The 15467-nt window shown below is 41.4% G+C and overlaps 1 protein-coding gene across 6 annotated transcripts in view; it reads right to left on the bottom strand.

The window, feature by feature from the left end:
* Nucleotides 1–1212: 1212 nt before the first annotated feature.
* OGFOD3 (2-oxoglutarate and iron dependent oxygenase domain containing 3) overlaps nt 1213–15467 on the bottom strand; it is a 96060-nt gene continuing 81805 nt past the window's right edge. For all 6 annotated transcript variants that reach the window (XM_034789378.1, XM_034789371.1, XM_034789377.1 and 3 more), the window contains one exon: nt 1213–3721. In XM_034789378.1, coding sequence (XP_034645269.1) covers nt 3585–3721 — 137 coding nt within the window. In that variant the 3' untranslated portion in view covers nt 1213–3584. The remainder of the gene's footprint in view (nt 3722–15467) is intronic.

Here is a 15467-nt window from a genome sequence, read left to right as displayed (position 1 = left end):
TTGGATGCACTCACAATTATATCTCTGACACCTGAGTGTTTGAGTACCAGGCAAACCTTAGTAATGCCTCAGTTAGATCCTAATTTCCAGCAACCATTTCCACTGCTATTCCCAGAGTCTGCGAGAGGAAAGGAAGAATGGGAATGTTGAGAGAAGTCTTCCCACCCACACTTTTAAAAAGATCACATAATTAGGTATTTAAGAATAACTGTGTTTGTGGGTGACTGCAAATATGGCACCATAACTTCAGTTCCAATGAAAACAAAGTCATTTTTATCTCCTGGAAAAAGGCAAAGTTATTGGGGAAAGAAACTAAGATACTGAAAACTATAAACAAAGAAGGAGTGGAGACACAGTAAGCTACAGTATGTTAGTTTCCTTGACAGTATGTTTAAGTACTAATGCCAATACTGCCTGAGACATCTGAGCTCCACATGTAATTAGCTCTGCGACTCCTAGTAGCAAATATCACCAACGACTGGAGATGGATCACTAGATTGGGCAGGGCTCTGTGTTACTACAGTGAATTCTTTCCCTGATGTTTGGCTGGTAGGTCTCGCTGAGATGCTCAGAGTCTAACTGATCGCTTTATTTGGGGTCAGGAAAGAATTTTCCCCCAGGTCAGATTGGCAGAGACCCTGGAGTTTTTTGGCCTTCCTCTGCAGCACGGGGCACAGGTTGCTTGCTAGTTTGAACAAGAGAAAATTTTAGAATCTTTAACTCATGATTTGAGGATGTCAGTAACTCAGCCAGAGGTTAGGGGTCTATTACAGACCTGGGGTGAGAGGTGAGGTTCTGTGGCCTGTGATGTGCAGGAGGTCAGACTAGATGATCATGATGGTCCCTCCTGGCCTTACAGTCTATGGGTCTATACATTGAAACCTTTCTCTGGTTATTCTTTTATTTTTCGTACCTAGAGGCAGTAATCAGAATCTTCTAGCTTAGACTGCATTTCCAGTTCTAATTTCTTCTCTATGGATATTACTTTTAGTAGACAAAATGTAAGAGCTTCAGTATAAACAATCTTGATTGGTACTGGAACTCTAAAAGAGAGGTTTAAGTCACTATGCCTCTTTCTTCTTTTTAAAATATATTGATTCTCTTTCAAACTACAGCACGTAAGTAGACTGGTATTTGACAGACTTGATCATCTTGCTGAGAACATCAATATTAAGGTTGAAATCTCATTATAAATGTAAACACATACACAACTTGTTCTTAGATATGTTTTAATGTCAGTCAGAATTCACAGTATGAAGGAGATGCAAAGTGTCCTGTAGGCAGTCTTTGAAGTATGAAAAACCTGAACGGGGAACTGCTTAAGATTCCTCCCCCGCAACTGTATAACAAATTTATGTTAATCTCTGGTGCATTAAAACAAGTGCTTTTTAGAAGATGGTTCTGAAAGATGTGCTATTTTCAAAACAATTCAGCCTGTGTGAAACACAGAAATAACCAATAAACACTTTAAGGTGGCAAATTGCAGTGAAGATTCTTTTGTAACTCACTAAAAAACCTGAAGAATTAAGTTGAAATGACACGATAGCTTTAATAACAAAACTAACCCAAGGAATCTGCTGCTGTTAATCCTGTTCTTGCATATGTGTACAATTAAGGCCTGATCTAAAGGTCCCTGAAGTCACTAGGAGCCTTTCCATGGACATCAACCGGTTTTCGATCAGGCCTTTAGACATGCTATCCAACTAACTTTAATATTTTTATTTCTTTAGATCCAGCCACTATGACAAGTTTTCCTCTTTCACATGGAAAGAGTCTGTCTTGGTGTGCTGATAACTGAAAAACTCATTGCAGACTCGCCTTGCAGGCATGTCAGCTGATAACTCTACCAATGGAACCAATGAGAAAAGCCACCTTTTATTACTGAGCTGCAGTTGAATCCTCCAATATTTAAATATATCTAATGTCATAAGTGGATTAAAAAAGAAAAAAAGGGAAAAAGGCATGTGAAATGCAGGCAATCACAACGCAGTTTCCTATAAGCCAATTACAACAGACTTCTACAGAGGTGACACAAATTCACGCTATACTGTCAATAGAAGACTTTCATCAGAACTCAGTATCTAAGGAAACTTCTTGTTTCTCCTACAATTAAATGATCAAAATGCTAATCTGCAAATCCCTTAATTACCACAATAAAGCAAAGTAATTGACAAGATTAGTCATTTGTTTTGCTACTAGTTCTATATTTATGGCACAACCCACGGTTTTCTGAAGTCCTTGAAATACATTATTCCAGTAGACATACCATAGATGAGCATCCATGGTTAAGGGAAAATCTTTACACTAGGCCAAAGCAAATTGTTCAGAAACTTCTGAACAACTTGATTCATTATTTGAGCCAGAAAGTTAAGAGCTGTTCCATGACTGCAGTTGAGTGTTGTGAAGCATGACAACAAAATCAGAGCGCCCTTCAACCAAATATCAAATGTCTGAAGTGCTTTATTGCTAATTAAAGCCAATAAAAATAGAGCTGAACAAAACTTTTGGCCAACATGTTCAGTGAAAAATGCAGCTTTGGGGTCTCAAAACATTTTGTGAATTTATTAATGTCACAGAATTGTCTTGGGTGGACTATCCTAAAAAAAAAAAATCTGAAGAAAAAAATCAAAATGTTTTGTTTCAAATTTAAAAAATCTAAACATTTTGGAAGTTTAAACTATTTTTCATTTTGAAATTTCCTTTAATTATATTTAAAGAATTAAACATTTAAAATGCTCAAACAAAACAATTCACACAAACAGCTGAGTGCAACTACCTTCATGGTCACTATGGAGATTCAGCTGGGAAAAAAAGAACTACCCCAGAGCCAAGTACATCAAATGCTTCTTCCTGATCAGAGCCAAGACCAATATGACACATCCTGTTAGCACTTTGGCCATCCCTGTTGCACTACTGAGATTGCTCTTTTGAAGCCCTAGGCTATTGATTCACCAAACAGACAATTTAGTTCCCTAATTTTATTTGATACTAAACACTCCTCACCTTCCCTGCCCCCCATGTTTAGCTTTAAATACCTGTAGTAATCTAAAGAACAGTTCAAGTAAGTTCCAGTAGACAAAACCACGTGTGTGTTTGCAAATAATGCCCATGACTAAGAGAATCGGTTGCAAGAAGAACAAAGGCTGGCCAACAGGAGGATAATGTCCTTCTTGTTCTATCTTAGGTGTTGTGACAGGATGGAGATGACAAGATTTAAAGGGCCAAATTCTGGTCTATTACACCAGCTAACAATGGCATAGGGCCCAGCAGAACTTGGTTCAATATGTTTTCTCTGCATTCCTCAAAGCAAAGTAACCTAAAATAAAAAAGGTCTTGTTTCCTCAATTGGATGAATAAAAAAACAAAACCCTTTTTTAACAGAATGTTGAATTAAATATGGTCCTTAAGGCACTGTTTGCAACACTTATGGAGGAAGATGTGTGAAAATGATGTTACATTATATTAAATACAGGTAGGGAAATTTTAATTGATTGGGAATTTACATAGGAAATTATCTCCATTTTCTCCCCTCACAGGGCTTCTCCTATCATTCCATTCGACCTCACATTCTCTCCCAGGACGGATTACGTTAAGACTGGATCCTCAATGCCGTGGTCGGGATTGCAAGTGAAGGAGATGGTAATGGCATAACGAGTGCCCCAGCGAACCTTTTCCACTCGATGAAGGTTCTCCGACCCAGAGGTGAAAAAGGAAACCCGACCTGTAAGAGACAAAAAGTAGGAGATTGGTGACAGGGCCTATACCACACCGTTGACTAGTGGCTCTCTGTGTGATGTTGCTGTGTCTTGGCCCAGCTGCTATTTCTTTAGGCTTAATTGCTCTCTAGTTATCTGAAAACTCAGGACTTTATCACCAGGAAGACAAATGGTATTACAACTGTGGGCTACACGGAGACAGTTTACTAAGCTGATTAAAAGGTGCATCAATCCTTTCTGCTAAAATGATGAAGACACGGGGTTCAGCTGAGCCCTAGAGCTTGATAAAGAGTGAGTAGAGGCCAAGGAAAGTATGAAGCCACTTCTAATTTGCCCTGATAAAGATATAGCACTTGTGTACTGAACTGCCAGGAATGGGACTCAGGTTTGATTTTTCATGCTGGTCTCTAATTCTATGGACCAAAGGAGCAGGGAGTGCTGCAAAGGTAGCAAAAAGTCCTCCAAAGAAGAAAGAAAAATTATTTCCCCATTCAACTGAAAACCCTGTAGATAACTTAGGAACAGCATGGATTGACTTGTCTCAGAGTCCCATCCACTGACATGTCTCATGGGTGGGGTAGCCTCAGGACTGTACAGGTTGCAGACGACATCACCCTTTTCTCCCCGTAAAAACAGATCCAGAGTTTCATACATCACTATGAACCTGATTCAGTATGGCCCTTACACCGGGGTGCATGGGGAGGAAAGGGGAAGAGCATGAGCAACCTCCTTTGGAAAAGTGCTTGGCTCATCAGGGCCAGACAGTATTACAGTGTCTGCATCTTCGGGGCAAACTGGGATTGTTCCACATGGTGCCCTAAGGGGATAGAGTGTGTATGTCATGGCTCCATCCCTCAAGCACAGGCCAGCAAACTTCACCTGCCACACATGGTGGGTATAAGTAAGTTGCACTCCACAAAATGGGGTAAGTAACTGCCTTCCTGAGGCAGTTTATCTCTCATTGCTCCACTAGGGCAAGTGGCTCCATATTTCCCACTATGGGCTGCACCTAATTGCAAGAACCTAGCTCTCATTTGTTGGGTGTTTTTACAAGGACTAAAGTCATATAACTATAAAAGACAGTGAAAAGCAGAAGTTTTTAGCTTGATTCTTTTTCTCACTGCTGATTATCTAAGTTCTCAAATGCTATCACTGGCTTGCAACGGAGGCTCTTAAAAAAGCCAGTAACTTACCAAAATTTCTCACTATCAAACATCACAAATCCATCTCATAAGGTAATTTCCCAACCTGGAAAAAGCCAAAATAGACTTTATAAGCAGCTGTGAAAGGGCACAAGCCACTGTTCAGGTATTTGCAATCGCTTTGTGCACTGTCAGAACATTCATTTTTCAGCTAGATCAGAAAGTTCTATATCCCAATGCAGTTCCAATTGCTCTTTCCTTAGAAAGAAAGCAATTCCACAAATGAATGGGTTTGGTGGGTTGCTTCATGATGAGCAAATGGCTCTAGTCCTGTAGGTAAGTGCTTTACCACCGATGACTTTTCCAGTAGGAGCGTTCCAGAGGGTTTCAGCGTGTTTTTTAAAGTACCATAGACTTAGTATGGCCATTCATGCATTCCCAGAATACCGAACATTCTGGTACTTCCAGGAATGGCATGGGCTAACCCCCACTGCTGTGACCTCGCACGTAGGATGCGTATGAGGTCACGCCACATAGTGATCACCATTTTGAAGAGTGTGCTGGCCTGCCCACATGACCTCACACACTGAGGGGCAGAGAGGCACACTTTTCAAAGTGGCATGTCCGTTTTTGTCTCAGTACCGGCTAGGGGACAAACCACCCAAAAAGAGGACTATCCAGTTTAAAATCTGATGAATGACCTGCTTACATAGACTTAGACTGCTATCAAAATAAGGTGAAATGCTCAAAGTGAAGCATCAAGAAGAAGGGAACACTAACACTTGCACAATCTTTCACTGCTCCAAATTGCCAATGAACAACATAGGAATTTATTTATTTAACAGGAGTTTGTTTGTTTTTAATGGAGATATCCTATCTCCTAGAACTGGAAGGGACCTTGAAAGGTCATCGAGTCCAGCCCCCTGCCTTCACTAGAAGGACCAAGTACTGATTTTGCTTGTTAAGTAACTAAAGGCATGTCTACACTTACCAATAGATTGACACTGCTGCAATCAATGCAGCAAGTGTCGAGTGAGCGGGTCTGGTGAAGACACGCTAAATCGATGGGAGAGCACTCTCCCATTGATTTGTGTCCACCTCCCTGAGAAGTGTAAGGGAAGTCGACGGGAGATGTAGCCACCGCGGTAAGTGGATCTAACTACGACGACTTCAGTTATGTTAATCATGTAACTGAAGTTGCGTAAATTAGATCGATTTACCATGGTAGTGTAGACAAGCCCTAACTCAAGCTGACGCAGCATGTAGTATTTTTCTTTGCACATCTGTCTTATCCGAATCCTATGTTTTCCTACTCAGGCAATTTTTCCACTGATCACAGTAGTCTGAGATTTGTTATAAATTCATCTTGGGGAACTCCCATACTGAGAATCTGACTCCTGCATGCAATATATTTATCTATGAGATGCTCACCACTAAGCCACTGGAGTCATTTGGCTGCCTTACTATTTCACTACTGCAGTTTGCACCACACTGAGGTAAATTGTTCCAATTATGCAATCTGTAATCCAGAACTGGGCACAAACAGCTAATTATGGTGGGAGAGAGAAGAAATGCTAACTAAAAAGGTCCAAAAGCTTTGTCACTGCTGGTGTAGGAAGTGCATTTAGATGCTCTAAGTGGCATTCATTAGTCAGAACTCAATAAAATGACAAGTCCTGCAGCTTCGATTGGCAAACTAATCCCTGCTGTTTGCTTTGTTGAGGCTGACAGCAAATCTTGCCCCTGTGGATTCAGTTGCTGTCCAAATTTACATAGGGAACCTGTTCTAAGAGCTAAACAAAAACATTTCAGCAAATAGTACTTTTGCTGAAAATTTTATTTCTTGGAGCACCAAACCTATTTGTGAATTTGTGTCAAATGTGAATATTGTTAACAAAAAAAATAAAAGAAATGAAAACAAAAATATGGGAAATGTCAAAATGAACAATTTCAACATTGTTTCAAACTGACATTTCTGAAATGTTTCATTTGACCTGAACAACTACTTGTTGTTTTTTGTTTCAGCAAGAAACACTCCCCCCTGCCTCTCTCCCCCAAAAAATCAGTTTAGGCTTGAAACAAGCAGAATGTGTTTCCAGATTTGCTGTTTTGGCCACCGAACTGAAATCACTTATTTGGTTACCTCTGTTCCAGACCGCTGAATAGCATCGCAAAATCATATGCTGCATTCTGCCCTGCCTGTGGCTGCATGTCAATGGTGGGTAAAGCTATATATAGTATATTAATTTACATGCACAGTTTATAATGATCCTTGGTGTCCTGTTCTTCTGAATGAAAGGCACTCCACATAATAGCAATGTATTACTATCCTTTGAGCATCAAAATGAACATGCTGACATCTTCTCAAGGACTTAATTCAAAGCTTGTTTGCCCTGAGTGTATTTATTTATCTCGTTTTCTCTTTATGCTCTATCCATGTACCTGGTTCTCTAAATAACCCATTTGTGATCACTAGCTTTGCCATTGTTCATTTAAACTGACTTTCAAGCATTTTTGTTCAAACTCTTATTAAAAAGACAATGAGCAAATCAAGGTAGTGATGTTTCAATTCATTGTTTAAGCCAGTTAACTAAAGTTGATTCTTTGAACTATCCAGGATGTGATTTTAATTTTCTTCTTTTACAGCTGTAACAGTTTAATTCCAGCTTTTATGTAAAATGACTTTTATTGCTACTGTGCATCAAATCCCTATTAAACACCAAAGGAAGAAGATACTTGTAGGTGCTGAGTGGCTGAAGAATTCACAATTCCTGCACTGGGGAAACAGAGTCTGTCCTTTTTCCTCGCCTGGGAAGCAATTTTGGTGCAAATAAATTTCAGACACATCTAGAACAAATGGCTTTTACAGTAACACTAAATAGATACAGTGTAATTTATCAGGTGCATTAAGGGGTTTTTAAGGGCGTGGAAGAGGGAGTGGGGACGTTTGAGGGCAGAAAGGCTGCAGATAACACACGAAATGGCAGAAACAGAAGCCTGGCTGTGGAGGGGGAAGGCAGCAAAGAGATGGGAAGGATAGTGGAGACTAAGGGTGTGAAGGAAGGGCAGGCTGGAGAAAGCGTAGAGTGGAAGCAGCTGAAGGGCAGGGATGGAAGCTGCAGAGCGTATGTGGAATCCCCAAGAAGCAGAGTAGCAGAAGGTGCAAGCAAGGGAACTGGCTCTCTGTGCTGTTCTGGAAACAAGAGAGCCATAGATTGGTTCTCCGCCAGCTGAGAATCCTTGGGTGATGGACAGCTGGCACAGCCTCCCTCCTTCTGCTCTTGGCAGTAGGGGGCACGGCTGGAGCATCTATGCTCCATCCATCCCCAGTTGCCCTAATTCTTCTTAGAAGGCCCAGGGAGCTGCTCTAAATTTTGCCAACAGCTAAGCTGGCCCCAGGCCTGGTGAAACACAAAAGTAATCATAGAAATGTAGGGCTGGACGGGACCATGAGAAGTCATCAAGTCCAGCCCGCAGCACTGTTGCAGGGCCAAGTAAACCTAGACCAGCCCTGACAGATTTTTGTCCAACCTGTTCTCAAACACCTCTGTTGATGGGGATTCCACAGCCTCCCTTGGAAATCTGTTCCAGAGCCTTAGAGTTAGAAAGTTTTTTTTTTTTTTTTAATATCTAACCTAAATCTCCCTTGCTGCAGATTAAGTCCATTACTTCTTGTCCTACCTTCAGTGGACATGAAAAATAATTGATCACGGTCCTCTGTGTAACAGCCCTTAACATATTGGAAGACTTAGCAGGTCATCCCTTAATCTTCTTTTCTCAAGACTAAACATGCCCAGTTTTTTCAGCCTTTCCTCAGAGATCAGGTTATCTAAACCTTTTATCATTTTTGTGGCTCTCCTCCGGACTCTTTCCAATTTGTCTACATCTTTCCTAAATTGTGGTGTGTCCAGCTGGGGCCTCACTGGGCCGAGAAGAGAAGGACAATTACCTCGTGTGTTACATACAACACTCCTGTTAATACACCCTAAAATCATATTAGCCTTTTTTGCAGTTGCATCACATAGATGACTCATATTCAGTCTGTGGTCCACTATAACCCTCCGATCCTTTTCAGCAGTACTGCCACCTAGCCAGTTATCTCCATTTTGTAGTTGTGTATTGGATTTTTCTTTCCTAAGTGAAGTACTTGGAACTTGTTTGTATTGAATTTCATTTTGCTGAATTCAGACCAATTCTCCAATTTGTCAAGGTCATTTTGAATTTTAAAATTTGTCCTCCAAAGTGCTTGCAACCCCTCACAACTTGGTGTCATCTGCAAAATTTCATAAGCATACTTTCTATTCCATTATGCAAGTCATTAAAGAAAATATTGAATAGTACTGGACCCAGAACTGACCCCTGTGGGACCCTTCTAGAGTCGCCCACCCTATTGGACAGCAAACCATTGATAACTACATTTTGAGTATGGTCTTTAAATGAGTTGTGCACCCACCTTATAGAAATTTCATCTAGACCACATTTCCCTAGTTTGCTTATGAGAATGTCATGTAGAACTGTGTCAAACCTTACCAAAATCAAGGTATATTATATATACTGATTCCCCCCACCCATTAGGTCAATAATCCTATCAAAGAAGGAAATTAAAGTTGGTTTAGCATGATTTGTTTTTGACAAATCCATGCTGACTATTCCTTACAACCCTATTATCCTCCAGGTGCTTATAAACTGATTGTTTAAGAATTTGCTCCAGTATCTTTCAGGTATTGAATTTAGGCTGACCAGTCTATAATTCCTCAGGTACTCCTTGTTCCCATTTTTAAAGGTAAGTACTACATTTGCCCTTCTCCAGTTTTCTGGGACTTCTCCCATCCTCCAGGAGTTCTCAAAGTTAGTTGGTAATGGCTCTGAGATTCCTTCAGCTAGTTCCTCAACTACCCTAGGATGAATTTAATCAGACCCTGATGACTTGAATACATTTAACTTATCTAAATATTCTTTAACCTGTTCTTTCCCTATTTTGGCTTGTATTCCTTCCCTGGTTGTCAATATTAATTGTGTTGAGTATTTGGTCATCATTAACCTTTTTAGTGAAGATTGAAGCAAAACAGGCATTAAGCACCTCAGCTTTCTTGAGGTCATCAGTTATTAGTTCTTCTTCCCCGCTAAGTAAAGGACCTACACTTCCCTTCATCTTTCTCCTGCTTCTATTTGAAGAACCTCTTCTTATTGCCTTTTATGTCCCTTGCCAGGTGTAACTCTCAGTAATATAAATTGATCTTTGACACCTCCTGCATCCTGAGTTAGAGGAAGCCCAGCTCATCTGGATCAGAGGATCAGGGCTATATTCTTCATCTGCTTTAAGCAATAGCACAAGCCACAGAGATTATCCAAGCAAGCAAGCTGTGGTCAGGTAAGTGGCATGAGATGTTAGCCAAATACAAACAAAACTGCAGGCAAATTAAGTGCTTTTGTTTAAAAATCCCTATCAATGGTCTCTAGCTATTTGAATTAATTTGATCTTCAGCCAACCAATCCACTGTTTATCACATCAATATGCCCAGCTGCAATCCTTTCATTATGCAGCAAAGCAGTATTCAAAATACAATAAGCAAACTATAAGACATCACTAGCATTGAGGCCACTTAGTTACAATAAGCTTCAATTGTACTTTTAAAAAACATACCCAGCCAGACTGTGGCAAAGTTTCTTATGCAGTAGTTTTCAGGGAAAAACAAATCACAGGTGTTTGTCAGTTATAAATATCACATCTTGATGCTTGAATCATAGCCACTGTACAGTTTGATACTGTATATAGCCTTATCTGCCATTTAAAGGATTCTTCTGTGGCTCACAGAATTAAACCTAAAGTGAGAAACGTACCTGGGAATTTTCTAGCTAATACTACACTGCAGCAAAGCGCGTAACAGACTCTAATTCGTACCATTCCAGGAGTTCATAAGACAATTTGCAACCTCCCTAAAAGTTGTGTGTGATGAATGTCAGGACAGGAATTATACTATTAATGGGAATATTTTCATCTTGATGCAGGGGAATTTATGCATCCATCTCTCATTAGCACTAGGGGTTTATTAAGAAAAAAATTCACTTTAAAACTACTAACTGCTTTCTAGTACTTCAAACTCCTTCTTCGAGTGATGGTCCCTATTGGATTCCACTGAGGGTTACACATGCACAGTCACCATGCGCCCAGAGTCAGAGAATTTGGAAGTAGCATCCGGTGGTCTGCACCCCCACCACAATGCAGTAGTTCTTTATTCTTAAAAGGCTAAAAATGCACAAAGGGAGAGCAGTCTCCAGAGAATGCTTAATTCCACTCCCAGCAGATAAAACATTTGAGGAAGCGACTGTATCAACATTATCCAGAGAATCCTGGGAAAAGACATCAATGAAAATGAAGCACCACAGTAACAGAGACTTTGAGAAGTCCAACGGTTCATAGTTATTTCAACTATTAGATGGAACAAGGGCATAATGAGACATGCATGAAGGCAGATCACTTATGGTCCTGCTTAGAACAGTGACCGAAGGCAAAAACGATGTATTGTGTGAAAACATCCTGCTTCCTTGGGAACAGCTGGAAGACCCACCTAGAGTTTGAATTTTCTGTGCAGCACCAGGTGCTTGCATTATGAGAGCTCACCCAGAACTGCTGCAAAAGTTGCCTAACCAGAGAGATTTTCAGGTAGAACTACAATTTACTTCTCTGTGCGCACATGCTGTACAGGCTTTAGACTTCCTTATTGAAACAAGAACCTTCTCTGAGCCAGACTCTAGCTTTAATCCACAACATTCAGGAGCTGTTACAAGTTTCACTATTACAAGAAAACAAAAGATGACTTAGAAAACAGCTTCCAAAAAAAAGGGAGTGAGGTCAGACTTAGGCTCTTCCTACATTGTCAGGTTTGTCATTTGTCCTAGATACGAATCAACTTTTGGTCCAAGATGTTACACCAGCAATTCACAAGCTGTGAACCACAATCCACAGAGAGCTGGCTGGTCCCATGCTCTTGGCTCTGTTTCCAGCTGCTAGATTTTGTTAAAGGCAGTTAAATATATATATATATATATATATATATATAATTAACATTACTTTCTCACATAGTCAACTGCTATAGTTGCCACATGGATGCTGTGATTGGGAGGGGATATGTTCACAATATAACCTTTCTACTTAGAAGTCATGCAGACTGTGAAAACGCCTGGGGCTGCTAGACTCTATTTTGAGCATCCACGCAGAAACACAAACTAGTGATGTGTTACACATGGAAAAGAGTAGGTGAGCTAAGAATAGCCATTCATTCCATATGAAACTTGCTTATTATATATCCTGGCATTTCCCTGCCAAGAGTGACTTTTGTCTCACAACTTTACACTGACCTCCTGAGTTTCTGTTATTATTTCCTTTGTACTTTTCTTTCATTCTCTGAATTGTGAACTGCCTTTGATGGATGTTTCCCCTCCCTCCGTCTTAACAGATTTCTTTTCAAGCACACTTTTCTGCTTCATTAAAGAAGACTTGATTGTTATTTCTCAGCACATAAATGTCAATTTGATTTATGAGCACTTGCTGTTAAAATGGCAACACAGGATCCTCCATACAATCCATGACCAGGAGGTTTAAAAATAAAATAAGATGTATTATCTTAAAATAAAGAAGGAAAATTATGTTATCCCAGTGAGCCTTAAAGAACGAGCAGACATTTTTCCTCCAACCACTTTTTCTGAGGCGTTTTCAGGGAGAAGTTGGTCTCAGCCTGGGGCCAAGGGAGGCTGCAGCCTGGGATATACGCTTCCCTGAATCTGGAATTTGACACCCAGGCATATAGTCCTACAAGAACGGTCAGTTCTGATGTTGCAGAATAAGGAGTTGCAGTGTAAGGATGCTGCAAAGTACCCACCAAACCTCACGACCCCTCCCCCCCCAAAATGGCCAGCTGAGGTTTTGCATCTGCAAAAAGGAGACCGTTTCCCATGGATTCCCCAGCAAGCTGAACTGCCCACCAGGTCAGCAGCAAAAATACAAAGGTAGCATGAATCATCCTTTTTCTTATCAGAAGAGCTAACCTGCTGTCTGAAGAATAAAATTTCATCCAGAACATCCACAATTCAGTCATTAGTATTTTCCCTGTCACTGCAACACCTGGACAACTCAGTACTTGCTTAGTTTTAGGAGTCTTTAATATACAATTCATACCCAGTGGCCCGACCGTGCAAGAGAATTTCTAGACTCAAAATATAATAGAAAACCATGGGCCACTCTCTCCAGCTTCTACTTCTCCCCTCCTTCGTATAGGTCTGTCCTCCCTGTAGTGCACAAATTGCAGAGATCAGTGTGACAGCATGGCACTCCTAGTACTTGGACAGACAGGGCTCCTTGCTACAAGCAAAAGGCACTTTCACATTTTAAATGCACTTAAAACAACAATTTCCTCATAGGGACTCCAGGCCCTAAACCTTCCCTCCTATCATCCCAAATGCTGTCTGTTTTTCACCCACAACTCCCACTTCAAAATCCTTTGCGCCAGTTCCCACTGAGCTCCAATGTTTCCTGGAAGGCATGGCACCCCACCTACTTCCCCAACTACCAGTCAGTGTACATACACAGGGAGAACTTAACCGTCCCCTCCAGATACTCTGTGAGGGGATGAAAAGATCCCTCTCCCCTTGTTCTCTCCTTTCCTCCCCGTTGAGCATATGAAACACTGATTAGGAGGGTGTGGGGTGTAGTCTTGTGACCCAACAAGAGCCTTCTGAATGACCATCCAGCCCACAGGTTGAGAATCGCTGTTCTAAAGGAACATGGGTCCTGGGAACAAACCTCATCTGCGGTCCTGCCTGAGAGACCTACAATGACTGTGATGGCGTTAGCAATAATCAGTCTTTCCATGGGTTTCTGAAACCACAGAAATGTTGTGATACATGAAGTGGGAGGTAGCTCTCTTTTATGGACACCCAGTCAGGCAGTAGCTATAAAATCCCTCTTAGAAGCTGTTCTCTAATTGCTCTACCTGAAAAGGGTTAAACAGTCTCACTGCGACGTATAGATAAAAGGAAGTGAGTAGGCACCTGGCCAAAAGAGCCAAAGGGAAGGCCAGAACTTTTTAAAATTGAAACAAGACTCCCCTTTTGTCTGTCTGTTGTTGTTCTCATGGTAGGGTGACCAGATGCTAAGTGGAAAATATTGGGAGCGCCGCGCAGGGGCAGGAGGGGGTGCCTTTTTGATTGTTACACTCACCCATCCGGGTCTTCGGCGGTGGGTCCTTCCGTCGCTGACTGTCTTTGGCGGCGGGTAATAAACCTTGACAGAAGCACCCGCTGCCGAAATGCCGCCGAAGACCGTCAGTGACTGAAGGACCTGCCGCTGAATTGCCGCTGAAGACTGTCAGCGACTGAAGGACCCTCCGCCGAATTCCTGGACGGGTGAGTGTTAAAAAAAAAAAAAAAAAAAAGTCGGGACGCGGGACAAACTCCTCAAAAATCGGGAGAGTCCCGATTTTATCGGGACGTCTGGTCACCCTATCTCGAGGAGAGGCAGACAGGGAGCAGTTATGCTGTGAGATGCTTGGGCCACATATGAAAAATTGTTAGTATCATACCTAGAAACTACTCATCTAAACCCCCAGATATGCAAGTAGATGAGGAAATGTCTAGGAAGACGCAATTAGGTTTATCCCTTTTATTTCTTTATAGCCCGTGGATTCCTCTGTGCTAACCCAAGGTGCTTTTGTTTTGCTTGTTACCGTTAAGCTGGACCTCAAGAGAGCTATTCTTGATGCTTAATCCTTGTAGGTTTTTTTTTAAATCTAGCAAAAGCCTACACTCCCAGATGTATTTTCTTCTTTTTTTTTATTAATAAAATTTCCCTTTTTAAGAACAGAATTGGATTTTTGTGTCTTAAGAGGTTTGTGCACATGTTTAATTAGCTGGTGCAACAGCTGATTTCCTTTTTTTTCCGTTCTTTCTTTCTCAGCTCTTCCCCGGAAGGGGGGTGGTGGTGAAAGGGCTTGAGGGTACCCCACAGGAAGGAATTCCCAAGTGCGCCTTCCTGGATTCTCAAAGGGGTTTTGCACTTGGGTGGTGGCAGCATCTACCACTCCAAGGTCAGAGAAAAGCTGTAATCTTGGGAGTTTAATACAAGCCTGGAGTGGCCAGTATTAATTTGTAGAATCTTTGCGGGGCCCCCACCTTTTAGTGTCTTTGCAAAGTGCCGGAGTGGGGAATCAGCTTTGACAAATGTGCACAGGTCTGGAACTTGGCATGACAAGACCTCAGCTAAGCAGCATATTTTTTTCCTGGCCAAAAATGTATTTAAAATAAGGCTGAACCCCCTCCCTTGGGGTTCAGAAAATAAACGACAAGCTCTGCTCCAGGGGGTGGAGGGTGGACAGAGTCAACACCCGAATCTCCTTGACAGTATGAAGGAGCCTTGTGGGTGCTTCTCACTCTATTTCTGTCTCTGTGTACCCCAGTGACACCTGCTCTGCTGTTACAAAACTGCTGTAAACAGAAAACAGAAATTGTGTGGGGGGAAAACTGTCACAATAAAAACCTATCCTCTCCACATAAGCCACTTGTCTATGGTGAGAAACTGCCAACAAGATCAATCCCAAATATCTATAAAAGCTGT

Source organism: Trachemys scripta, chromosome 14 (assembly GCF_013100865.1).
Source record: "Trachemys scripta elegans isolate TJP31775 chromosome 14, CAS_Tse_1.0, whole genome shotgun sequence".
Lineage (NCBI taxonomy): Eukaryota > Metazoa > Chordata > Testudines > Emydidae > Trachemys > Trachemys scripta.
The sequence above is the reverse complement of the archived record's forward strand: the minus strand, read 5'-3'. Positions and strand labels throughout refer to the sequence as shown.